This window comes from Plectropomus leopardus, chromosome 17 (genome assembly GCF_008729295.1).
Source record: "Plectropomus leopardus isolate mb chromosome 17, YSFRI_Pleo_2.0, whole genome shotgun sequence".
Classification (NCBI taxonomy): domain Eukaryota; kingdom Metazoa; phylum Chordata; class Actinopteri; order Perciformes; family Serranidae; genus Plectropomus; species Plectropomus leopardus.
The window spans coordinates 23,792,965-23,806,728 of NC_056479.1; the positions used below are offsets into that span (position 1 = coordinate 23,792,965).

The window sequence follows — 13,764 nt, forward strand, 5'->3', positions numbered from 1 at the left end:
TTTCTACACATGCACACATGCATCTGTGTGTGTATGTGTGTGGGAGAGCTGAAGACAGAAGGGGGCTCAGGAGGTGTTGACTGTGGAGATTAAAGAGGAATTAGAGAAAACGGAGCGCAGGAGGGCACAGAGCAACATGAGAGAGAGAGAGAGAGAGATTCTCTGAATATTCAAATCTCTCATTTTAATTCTGCCACAGATTACTGAATCTTTCATCTCTGAAGGAAGGACTGACCTTACGTCGCTTAACTTAGTGTGTGTGTTTGTGTAGTGACAGACTGGCCCAAGGCATTTTCCATGTGATTGAAGATGTGTTTTTCTCTTTGTATTAATACTCACAGCAACACAATCGCAACTTAACACAATGTTATCGACAGTGCTTCATTACTGCTCCCTCGAGGGCACCACAATACATGTTCTACACTGCTGTAATGACTAAATACACATCTAACTCATTTGTAGACCGGGTACATACAACACAAGCTGTAATGCCTCAGAGCTGTTGCTGCTTACGCAGAATAACTGAATAAAACGTAACGCTCACTGTGTGAACATGGCCTCTGAACTGACCCTTGAACATACCACTCATATCTGGCTGCTACAAGTCCCCTGTTTTACATACTGTGCCCTCTGAAATGTAAACTGCTCAGATGCCCGTTTGTTTATTTCTCCCTCTCATTCTTTTTAAATATGTCTCCGGAGGATAAGCGACAGCGTTTGCATGTTTCCTGCCTCCCACAGTAGCACTGCTTCTGTTAACTTGACTATCCAGCTGCTGCATACCATAGCAGTGGGAGCTTGGCGCATTGGCAGAGACCGTCTTTTCCAAAAATATAGCAGACCCTGTTTCCTGCAGTGTCATGATATAAGCACATCAAATTGTGAGAAACAGGAGACATACATAAAAAGTAGCATGACTATGTGAGATTATGAGAGTTTCATGCCCGGATGGGCATTGCAGCCATAAACAGACATGGCACAATTCTAAAATAACATAATACAGTCAAGCTTATTGATGTTAGAGGAGATCCAGATCTTTAACTTCCCTCACAGTGGACAGAGGGAAGCCTTCGTCAGCAGGGTGAATAAAGATGTGGCATTTTGGCAGTGTATTGCACACTTGTCAGGTTTGGTTAATTAAGCGGTCTGACAGAAGTGAGTGGTGGCAGCCAGGGCTCAGGAAATCCTCTGTCAGACGTGCAAGCGGGCCATCATACAGATGCGTTGAGGGAGCGAGAACAAAGAGAATGGGCTATTTTTATATTTTTGTTTTAAAATGCAAAATGCTAAATGCATATTCAGAAAACTGCTTGTGGATTGCAACTGCAGGCTGATCGAGATGTTTAACCAATTAACTTTCAAAGGGCTCTCTGTTGTTGTTATTCCCAAAATTTACTAGGACATAAAGAATTCATGTTGGTCTCTTCAGTTGATATAGGAAGACCATCAAACCCTTTCTATCCATATCCTAATCGTTGCATCATCATCTGCTGTTTAACCCATAGGGGGCAGGAAGTCTGAATTGTTATTTTATTAACATTTTGTGATTTATTGACAAAGGGGACATACGTTCTCCTCTACTTTATATTTATCTTTGCAATAATGTTGTAATATCTGTTTAATTTAAATGCCATTTAATTATGCCGAATTGTTAACTGAAACTTAAAATGGGAACAGACAACTTAGCAAAAACCAACAATACAGAACACACTGCATTTTGTTTTCCAGTTACTTATGTTGTTCCACCATCCGCCATTTTTTTCCCCCACAGAGGATAGTAGCTGCAAAGAACTTAAAAAAGGCTCTTTTACGCAGCCTGCTCAAGGCAGAAGCATAGCGCCGTTATGCAGCCTTGCCGTTCTGTATAAAAGGTTCGATTGCAGAATGGGGGAAGTTGTCTCACCTTTAAGGGACAGCCGGCAGGACAACACCATGAGCTGGATGAAAGTGAGGTTTGGATGATGTAATGCATGCGACCCACTGCAGAAATGTTAAAAAGTAACAGTTAGTGGCTTACTCAATGAAAATGAACAGTGTCCAGGCCGTCCGCAATTAGGGAAAAGAATGAGGCTTGGAGCTCCTTATCCTCCAAGCAGAGGACAAGATCAGCTGCTATACAACAGAAAAGTTAAATGATTGTTATTGCCATTTTATGCAATTGTTAGTAGTTAGAAAGAGCTGTGGATGTGTATGTTCTATGTCAGACCAGAGGAAGACACTTTGGTATTAAATATCACACCCGTCATGCCTCTTTTGCTTCTGTAATACCAGCAAGCTATCTAAAATCAAACACTGGAATGGCATTATGCCACCACTGTTTGGTACTGTGTAAAAATGCAAAGGCAGCTAAAACAAGGGACTTTGTAGTGGCTCTATAATGCAACTTCTGTGTAAAACTGTATAACTAGGAAGAGCTACTGATGGGAAAACAAAAGCATTCTCCTCCTCCTGTTTTGGTTGCACAGTGGTTCCTTTGTGCCATAAATTGAGCCTTAATTTTCCCCAGAAGTTGTACCTGGTGGAAGACCGAGAATATAAGACTTATAGGGAGCCTGTCTAAATGCTAATGGTGTCATTATTCTATAGCATTTAATTGTGAAGTCAGTATTTCATCTATAATGATAAGTTAAAGTTAATTGTCCGTTTCCACTTTGAGTAATGACTTTTTTTTACATAACATGTTGAATTTCATGTTTAACGTTGCATGACATCATGCAAGGAGCTTTTTTCATGTCTATTGCTCAACACAAGGGAGGTAAATGGACATCACAAGCAAAGTGTCATGTTTTTCCTGTGATCCTGACATATTTAGTATAAAAAGATAACTATTAACATTTTGCACCATCATTGCCTTGTGACAGCTAATCAAACTATGCAGCACATGAGACTGGATATATTAAAGGTTATTGCCACGGCTACAGGAGACCCCAATTACTTCTTACTCTAACAGCCACTGAAAGAAAAAAAAAGTTTTAGGTCGGACTTTTTCGCTGATACAAACTTTTGTCTTGGCCCCTGATCACACCAGCAAGTCCTGACTGTCTTTGTGTGTGTGTGTGTGTGTGTGTGTGTGTGTGTGTGTGTGTGTGTGTGTGTGTGTGTGTGTGTGTGTGTGTGTGTGTAACATAAATTTAATTTGCCTACATTGTATGTATTCATGCATTTGTGTGTATTTGGAGTCTGGATGTATCTGTGTGAGCAAGCTAGAAGACAGTGGTCACCATTTGTTTTCTGCTTTAACTCCCTTTCTAATTAGAACAGTACTTCACCCTGGGAATACTTCAATACCGCAACTCGGTGCACACAACAGATCACTGCATGTGTGTGTGTGCATTCTGGGACAAAAGCCAAACCGAAGTAGAAAAACAGCAGCATCAGTGGCTTTTTTCTAGTTGAAGAGACATGATTTAAAGCTTTTTCCTGCTCTTTGTCACTTTCCAAACTTCAGTCCCTCTGTCTCTCAGTCATGTTTCCACTTTCATTAAGTACTTGGTGTGTATTATGTTTTTTCATCATGATAAAGGGACATCTAACTGTATTGTAGCTGCAGAGACACTGTGATATACTGTCCATTTCTATATTTATTAGTCTACTTGAGTTTTTATAGACTGGTTTGATGTATGGCACTGCATCATGTTGTTGTCAGTGCTGCTATGATGGATTAATGAACATGCCAGTGGTAAGAGTGTGACTATGCTGATCTGCTCCATGTGTTCGTCCTTGTGTGTTCTCGTGATGTGTGCAAGCATGGCTTTAGGGAGCGTCTTTACCAGATTTTTATGTTTTTATGGAAAGAAAAAAGGATTTTAGAGCTTTCAGAGGCTTTTCGGATTTGTCATATTTCATTTATTCAATAGAAACGGGGGAACAATTTAAGTTGCAGTCCGTGTTGCTGTCCTTAAAACACGTCAAAGGAATTCCTAAGCAAACCCAGTCAGATTACAACTCTCTCTGTCAAATGTCTGTCTATACAGTGATGCACTAATGTGGCCTCACCGCTTAGACTCTATTCCTTATACTTGTAGAAGGATTATATTTGAAGCTCTTACAATGTGGACAGAAACTTAAATAAAGGAAAGATAAATCCACTGTTGACTGTGCCCTCTGTAACTTACTGCTTTGTCCTAAATAGATAATCTCACTGCGAGTCCATAAAGGATAAAGAAAGGATAACACAAGCAAAAGGAAATCAACAAAAGATTACTCACAAGTGCTATTTCTTTCAGGTCAGGGGGGTGACATCTGACAGTTTTTAGACTCTTGAAATCGTGCTTCGCCCTTGTGGTGAGAAAGTAGGACTCACAAAACAAATCTTGAGACCCGTCAGAGAGTTGCATAAATACTTACTGTCATACATGTAGATCTTAGAATTATTTGTGGCCTGATAAGACCATCCTGATCACAGGAGCTCAACAGGGATCCGCTCTGTAGCTGACTACGAAAGCAGCCAATCAGGGACTGCGTTACAGTTGATGACATAGCATGCAGACAGCTGCTGTAAAAACATTAATGGCTGCTCCTGCAACAACAAGTGCTAACTTTAGCATTAGCGGAGTAAACACATCAATAAGTGAAGTTAATTCAGTAATAGAGTCAATAATAACAAATAAACAAGGACAAGAGGATGGCCTCACAGACTTTCTCGGAGGAAAATATTTGTCTCACTGGATTTGGCCAAAGCTTGATTTACTAACTGGCTGTGTTGGTGACGAAGAAGGTAATTTCCCAGTACAAATACAATGTTTATTGTTGTGTCACCACTAATTGGCTAATGGAGGAGCAGATACGAGGGACTGCAAAGCTGGGAGTCATGGCAATGAAGATCAGTGTTCACAATGCTTGCTAAATAGTTGCTAAATGAAAAATGCTGAAATATGTTGACGACACTGGTGTATCACAAAAACCTAATTTTTATCGATGAGGCACACGTCACATACAAAAGCTAAATAAAAATAAATGGTATATTTTAGACCGTTACTGACTAACTGAAAACGGTATTTGTGTAATAGAGGAGCAGATGCTAGCGCTAAGGTCAGGATCACTGAAGGGTCTGTTTGTCAAAGAGAGTAACTCCCGCCCACTGAAATTATTTGGGATGGCAGTAAATCCAGACTGAGACAGGGAGAGAAACAGAATATTAGGCTCACGTGATTAGGTTGGTCTTACCAGGATAAATAATTTGCCACAGGATTATAAAATCCCCATCCTTAGTTGTGATAGACATCATTTCTTGGAGATTTGCTTCCTGTCATAGATCAACATTAGAAAATGATGCAACAGGATGTACAGTAGACATGGACCCATTAGAAAATTTGTAAAATTGTGAAAAGGCCTGTAAACAGATTAACAGCCAGCCCACTTAGTCATCATTAGACCCATTATGTGCATTAGAGTCACACAAAACTTCCTATTGGCATCCGGTTCCTGTGTGTTGGCGGAGTGTTTGTTTACACACATGCTCTTATGCTGGATCATGCTTGGTTTTTGCCTTAGATATCAGTACTTCCAATTCCTATATACAGTATCTCTTACAAAGCATTGTCGCTAATGAACTTGAGCTCTCAGCATCATGGCTTTTTTCACCATGCAACAGGTCATCAGGCCTGTGTGTAGTTTGCATCCGATCATGTCTGCCCTGGATGCACCTGTTTTCACCACTGGAGGCGGTGTTACAGAAAGAGCCTTTGCAGTATATTGTGAAGTATATTGCTACTCTCCTTGAATGCACACTGCAGTGTATACAACAGGTTATGTGTTTTGGCCTTAACCTCTTCCTGCACATGGTTCGAGCACGTGTCCATGCTGGTGATCCTCCTCAACTGCGTGACTCTGGGGATGTTCCAGCCCTGTGAAGACGTCACCTGTCAGTCAGAGTGGTGCCGCATCCTACAGGTCAGTGTAACACCCTCACCCTTATACTAACTGGGCCCATGAAAACATTATCTTAGTGGACATGTTTTGAGTGCTTTTTCTCCATGAAAACACATGACATAACATTCGTGCTATTTATCTCAGTGTTGCCTATAATGACAGAGTTATTTAAGGCTGTGCTGGGCCATGTGCAATGTGGGCAAAGTGTGTTTCCATACGGTAATAATGGTGTGGGATAAGGTGTTGCTTGCCTTGGTTACATGTTTGAGGTTCTATCACACACAGGCTTTATCCTCTACTGTACTTTATGGGTAATACTCTTCAACCATGAGCACTCAGTCCTTCACTAAAATTTGCATAAACGCAGCCAATCAGGTCATGCCTACTTGAATATGTGCAGACCCCACAGCATATAAGGCAGCACACAACGTTGTCTACCATAGAGTCCAGTAGAGGGCTCCATCTGCTCTTGCAGAACTAGGGTTACTATTTAGTAACGTTCATTCTTCCACAAAAGTATTTCTCACGGTAAAGTCTTGTGCTATGTTTAGATTTCTACTTAACCAGCTAAGTCAGTGCTTAAGGGCGTAATATAGGTGATTCAAAAGCAACATCACTCATAGAGCCAAAGGAAGGAAGCACAAGATTATTGTATTGCAAATTAAATGTTTCTTTTACAAAAGGGATCTCTTTCATATTCTGCTGTAAATTGGTGTGAAGTGTCAGGAAGAGCAATCACAATATTAACTCTGATTTGTAAACAAATGCTAATGAAAACTTCTGTCATTCTTTTCTTGTCTCACTTGTCTGGCTTGTTTTAACCTGCTCACGCTGCAGAGCAGTGTTGATTGTTGGTGCCCGGAGATGTGCTCATTATAGTAAAATACGGACACTCTTTTTGCTGTGGTAGATGTCTAATTAATTGAGACACAGCCATAGCCACACCAAGTCAGAGATACTCCCTGCTGGGATAAAACTAACTAATGGACACAAGAATTTCTTTTCAGACAACCTCCTCTGGCACTTCCACAGCTTCTTTCCAAATGGGACTCCATATTGACAGGGAAACTTAACAAGGACCTGACCTTTTTCTGTCGGCAAGAAGTCAATTTCCTTTTGTTGTTATTGTTGTTAAACATTAATTCTGTCTGCTTTTCTCACCATGTTTCTCCAGGTATTGGACGACTGTATTTTTGCTTTCTTTGCTGTGGAAATGGTCATCAAGATGGTGGCCCTAGGGATTTTCGGCGCCAATTGTTACCTTGGTGACAAGTGGAACCAGCTTGACTTTGTCATCGTCATGGCGGGGTTAGTATCACACAAATCGCTCTGTTTTCTCTGTCGTCTGCAACTAGACAATCACGGTCTGCATAAAATTTACCATTTTGCCAAAGTAAACAATCGGATGGACGCACACATATGAACAGTTTCTGTCGTAGGAGTAAAAATGGTTACCCACAGCTCACACATGACAAAAATGTATGATATAGGTGCATGTGTTTGTGTCTGTGGGTGTGTTCATGTGTGTGTTTGTCCTCACAATGTCTATAATTATTAATGTAGAGGTGTCCTTTTTATAGGAGCATTGTGCTTTCTCTCAGTCATCCCTTCCCCTCTTGGAGAATAAGTACAGTATTGTGGTTATTTTGCAACATCTACATATCTATATTGCATCTCACTACATTAACTGCAGTCATCATTTATTGTAAATCTTGTCTTAAATTACACCGAATCATTCAGTTGAGCTCTAATTTAGAGATAAGAGATCTTTAGTACAATATTTACCAACCTGAGCAGCCTCAAAATGCACCTATCAGTAACCAAGACTTATAATTTGGAGGAGACTGGAGGAGCTCATGCTGCACTCCCAGACTAAATCTGGGGCCACCATATAGGTTGAGGCGAAGGCAGGACCCAATCAGCGGCAGACATTCCTTTATCTGCTCCCACGCTCCAAGGGCCGAGCCAGTATGACCATACACACTCCTCACACAGCCAGCACAATCACAGAGTACAAGGACTTAACACAATTAAGACTATAGCTGCCTGTTTGTCACACTGATGATGTTTGGGTGCTGCAATATAGACTATACAGAGAGGAAAGCGCTTTTGACTCCCATGTAATTAAATGCCATATGTACAGTAATTATGTGGGTAGTTGCCATTATAAGCATTCTAATATTTTTGGTATTTTCTTGTTGTTGCTTAGTTTGGATGTACTTTTGTGTGTGTGAGTACAGAACATGAAGTGAAACTCTCTCTTCGACTGTGTCTTCAGGGTGATGGAGTATTCTCTGGACGGCCATAATGCCAGTCTGTCAGCCATCCGTACCGTCCGAGTGCTCAGGCCACTGCGGGCCATCAACAGAGTACCAAGTAAGTCCATGTTTAAACTTTTGCAGGGATGCTTTTTTGTGAATGGTCTGGTTGTTAACCATCCTCAGATAGTTTTTAGCACTTGCAGTCATTGACTCTTTTGCTTAATGCTAATGTGCCACAGTGATCCCATGTACTTGCTAACCAAAGCCTTGACTTTTTTCTATCTATCCATGAATTAATTTAGCTGGTAGGACAGAAAATGCCCATGTTGGGGCTTGAAAAGGAGGCAGGGGTAAATACTAAACATATGAAATGCTCCTTTTGTTCTGTATTGTTATTTCCACCTCACATAAGCCTGGAAGGGATCACGCGTTTGGAGGCATGCATGTGTACATATGCGTATCTGTCTCCACGCAGCTAATCTCACAAACTACTGGACCTGTCAGCCTAATAATTTGTATGTATATTTACGACTGTATGTTCAAGGACCTCCCATGGTTGCGGCAATTCATAATTGTTGAAAAAAGTGTTTTACTGACTGTTTATATGGTCATTGTCTGCCAGCGGGGCCACAAGTCCCCCAACAAAATTACGCAACAAAAAGCCCAGAGCAAAGGGCATTTTCAGCAATCACTTAGACTAAAACCTAAATTTTGTCCTTTATCGTGGCTGAAAAACTGACATCCATAAAAATTCTTTTTCGAAACCTGAGAATCTGCAGATAAATTACATAACTGAAGTGTTATGATCCACTGAAGGGATCCACAATTAGATGAAAAAAAACTACTTTTTTTTACTATCTTTGACAACATCTTCACTCTAAGGGAGCTGGGAGGGACGACTGGGTGCAGATGTGCTTTGCATATTGTCTTAAGTGGCTGCAACAAGCTCCGGCAGACACCTGGTGGAGATCTGCACTCCACTGAATACACTTCTGTAGTTTTTATTGTTTTGTATGAGCTACTCTACATGATTGTCTGCTGCGGAGTGCTTCCTTTACCAATGATAACAAAATGTTATTCTAATATTGACGCAGCACAGATAATTCGACTTATCTAAATTTTATGTGATATTTATATTTTTCCACTTTTCAAAAACACCCTGAAGTGTATGCATGCTTTCTCTTTTTACTGTGATACAGTGCTGTGTAATGTTAGCCACCCACTTTCATTCAACAAGTTAGCGCTGGGTGCTACAAAAGCAGAACCGTATGAAAAAAACATTAAATATTCTGATGTCTGAATTTTTTACTGCTTAACGGTGAGTTGACCGATGATCCAAGACTTGGTGTTTGCTTTATTCCCACTTCCAGAGGTTGTATGGCGCCAGTGCTGAGTGAGAACTTGCACATAGTTTGTCATTTCCCTAAAAGCTCTGTGACAGAAATGGCCATGAATCTACAGCTAAAGAGGATCACTGGACAATGGTGTCATAACAACGTACAAGATTATTAACCAGCATGCATTAGGCAAGCAGCCAAGCTGTTTTTCAGGCTCAGTCTGCCAGTGTTGGTAGCCATTTTGCTCAATCGCCTCCCCTAAACAGGTTTGTACAATAGGTTTAAACTGTTCTTTCTGTCTAGTACACAGCTGTTTCAGTCTGGTGTCAACCCTTTTGGTATTTTACAGATTCAACTGATTTTATTGTTAAGGAAACACAATTTATTTGGAAAAAATAAATCAGTTCTGACAACACTGAAGGACCCAGGGGAGGACAACTGGAAAATGGCAGGTATTTTTGCTATGCTGACTGAGTATGTTGTCAGGTTATAGATGTCTGCTTCCTGTCTGGCTGTGTGTGTGTGTGTGTGTGTGTGTGTGTGTGTGTCTGTGTGTGTGTGCTTGAATGATGACCTCGCTTCCCCAGAATAAGCCAGTTATTCGCCTGTGACACAGAATGACCCGAGATTCTTCCACGTAAACGATGACGTTATATGTTTGTAGAAGTGTGCGTCTGTGTGTTTCAGTCAGTGTTCGGGTGCCGTGGGCACCGTGGATAACCAAAACACAATCATAAAGCATGGCAGGTTGTCTGTTTCTCTCAAGCTATCATCACAAACAGTCTCACACACAGGGACACACACACATTTGCTGCATTGTTCTACCTCTGCGAGGACTGAGAATTTAACATTAACCTTAACCTCATCGCTAAGCTAACAGTAGCCCCGAGAAGCAAACTTTACAGTCATGGACAAGGTGAAGTGAAACTTACGTTATTGTAACTAGTTTTCAGTCGCAACCTGAGGGGTCTGACACGGAGATGAAGATGGAGAGAAGAAAGAGGGAGAGAATTACAATGAGAGGTTTTACTCGGGGCTGGAAACTCAAGGTCATGTTGATACACAGACATACCCCGAAGCCCACAGATTCGTATTCTCACAGGTACGCACAAACACCCTGAGGATGTTAAACACCAGCTTCCTTCCTTCGATTTTCCTCTCTTTTCGTCTCTGTCGGACTCCATCTCATCTTTTGTTTTCTCTTTCATCTGAGTTGCGATCGGAGATGATGGAGAGCGTTTGGGGGTGAAAGCCAGCTGGGCTAATAGCCAGGCTAAAGTTTTTCTCTCCCTACTTACCGTCACTGTTTGTCTCAAAGTATTCTGCTTTCGCTCCGTCTCCCTGTATGTCTTTCTGCCCCAAGTGGATGGGAAGTATTCATTGTAAGACAGATATTAAATGTGTTTTTGTGCTGTAGCCTGGCTACAGTGAGCAGCACTGTCTGATCCCTACAACAAGTACTTTGTGAGCAAAGGAAAAACTACAGCTCCCATGAGAAAAAAAACTACAAGTCCGGCACCACGGCTGCTCACGTAAACTCACGCATGGACTCACCTCTTCTGTCGAGCCATGACATCATGGACAACTGGAAACAGCACTGGAAGTGCGGCCCTACTCATTCTTGTGAAAGTTTCTCAGTGGTGCACGAAGCCAAAATGGTTTAACTGCTGCAAATAAAATTACCCTGAAGGTCAGCACTGCTTCTGCAAATTTCCAAACATTTTGACTTGACAATCCTCCAAGGAGGATTGAAAAATTGTCCTCATTAAACTTGTGTGGAACAGGGTAAATTTGCAGGGGTTACTCTTTTCCTCTGTGCACTCTTTTTTTTTGAAGCCTTGCACCTAAGTGATGTGCATATAATTATTTACGCAGCTGATCGGCACTGCTTCTGCTTAAGCAGGTCCACTAGACTTCCGCTGGTTGAGTTGCACACTTCCGATTTAGCGTTCCAGTAACTTTAGTGGGGATAAAAGGATTAAATTACACTGCGGCTCTTTTAGACTTTCCAATAGTAAGTGGACTTAATGGATTAAATCTTGATAGTGGAAAAAAAGTTATTTTGAGGACATTGTGATGCTCAGTGATTTACAGACGTCTTTCGCCATGTAAGTCGATGGGAAAAACAATTTTTGGGCCACAAGGCATCACATAATGGTGTAATTACACTCTTTGGCCACTATGAAAATTGGTTTCAAAGCCCAGTGCACCTTCTGGGGGCCCACATATCATATGGCGCTTTCCAAATGCACTGGGAAATCATATTGACAGATTTTCCATTTGGATATTTCAATTGGAACCCCCCTGTCTAAAATATTTCTTTATTCCAAAATATTACTTTACAAAAATGTATTATTTAATGCATTATTAATATTATGCTTATTCTCAGATCCCATTACATATGCTCATTACTCGTTTTTCTATTCTTGGTCAGTATGGTTAGAAAAATGTTGTGGAAAGCTGTTTCTTCATCCTTGTTGTTTTTTTAACAGTGAGAATGATTTCACATACTTAATTCCTCCCATATCTGATCTAAGAGGCAAGTTAATGACTTTATTAAAAGGTTTTCTCATCAATTAGGCTGAGGTCCACAATCCAGCGTGTTGACAAAAGGAAAAATAGAAAAAAAATTTTTTAAGTTTTTCCATTATTTAATTTTTTTCTTTTTGTTTCTTCTCAACAACATCACCCCCGTCACTTCTCGCTGGCTAAAATAATGTTTACTGCTCGGCAAAATGAGAGCAAATATTTTTCTCCAGAAATTCAGGCCTGTGGAAACTTATCCATGACTTTGTGGATAGATTGCCCCCTCTCTGTTTCAAATGCTTTTATCGAGTCCGCCACTTGTGCACCATTAGATTGCATTAGTTTAATTAAACCTACCAGAGTGCTTTGCAACTCTGGGAGTACAAGCAGTGTCAATCCAGTTTTAAATCTTTCTTGCATTTTCTAACCCTGCTTGTGATATTCTAAGAAGTGAAACTCAGTGTATTGCTGAATCACATCTCTGCACCTAAAGTGGTGTTTGGAGAAACCATTAGTGTTCTGCTTAAGGGGTGTAAGTGCTGTGAAGGTGTTTGTGTTTGAGCAGATTTCACAGCGCACAGATGCCTCTATAGTAAGGCATCTGTGCACTGTTTACTCAGTGTGTGCATGTGTACATCTCCATGTGCTGTATTCACATAAGTAGACGGCAATATTGTAGTGTCACTGGAGTATTGCTGTCTACCTCAAGCCAACAAACAGTTTTTTGGTTTTATGATGAGAAGTGTGCATCATTAGAGTGTGTGTTATGTTTTCTCATTTTACGTCTGTGTAACTTCTATTATGTGAGAAACAACAAAGCGAATAGCCTGTTGACAGATATGAAAAGGCAAGCGTGTTGAGAATATAGGGGATCTCAGTCAAGATAATAGGAGCCAGACTGGTGATGAGACAATGCTTTAAACTGGGCATTTTGTCGATTTTCTGGTTTCTATTCCTCTCCAAAGCTATGACCACATCTCATTAGAGCTGCGTTTTGATGGATTGACCGTCACCTGCCTGGCTGTCACATATCTCACAAAAATGCATTATAGCACAATGCAGCTCTAGGTCTGCAGCTGGTCTGTGATCAGGGAGGATGGATGGCTGGCTGACTGGACCGGTGAATGATGGATGAATTTAGAGAAGACTTTCTTATATCCGCCATCCCAAAGTCTATGTTAATAATACAAGCAAATGTCACCCAAATCAGATTTTTAGGCTGTCATGTGACACACATCGGATTTTTTTTTTCAGAGTAATGTGGGCACAGAAATCACATTTTTTTTAAATCAAATCTGGGCCACATTCATACATAGCTCTAAATCTGATAGATTACCGATCTGCTGGCCATGAAAGTCAAATTGAAACTCATGTTTGTTTTTCCCATAGATCTCTGTTTTTTTTTACCACATCTTTAACTGCTCAGACGCACTCACCATACAGTTTCGGTCCATTGAAACTACGAAATACTGCCGTGACATAACGCTGCTGTGGTAGGCTGCCCCAGCCAGCTGGACTACCAGACGCTTTCTCACAGGGGACAGTTTGCCTTCATGCCGTGACAGTGTTGTCGTGAGGCGCCAACAGAGATATTGGAATGTAGCCCTGGACATCCTAAGGTTTGGAGGAACAGTTTCTCTGTGACACCCTCCACATTGCGGCCTCACCACTCCTGACTCCTCTCCCAGCCGCACCCACACCTCTCTCTCCACAGAACTACCAGGAGTAGCTACTGAAAGAGCAATGGATTTTTCTTCATCCTCTCACCC

The 13,764-nt window shown here is 41.1% G+C and overlaps 1 protein-coding gene across 1 annotated transcript in view; it reads left to right on the plus strand.

Moving 5' to 3' along the window:
- Positions 1-5,799: 5,799 nt before the first annotated feature.
- Positions 5,800-13,764, plus strand: part of cacna1ha (calcium channel, voltage-dependent, T type, alpha 1H subunit a) — a 66,523-nt gene continuing 58,558 nt past the window's right edge. Inside the window, 3 exon segments of the mRNA XM_042504444.1 lie at positions 5,800-5,892; positions 7,046-7,179; positions 8,150-8,247. Coding sequence (XP_042360378.1) covers positions 5,800-5,892; positions 7,046-7,179; positions 8,150-8,247 — 325 coding nt within the window.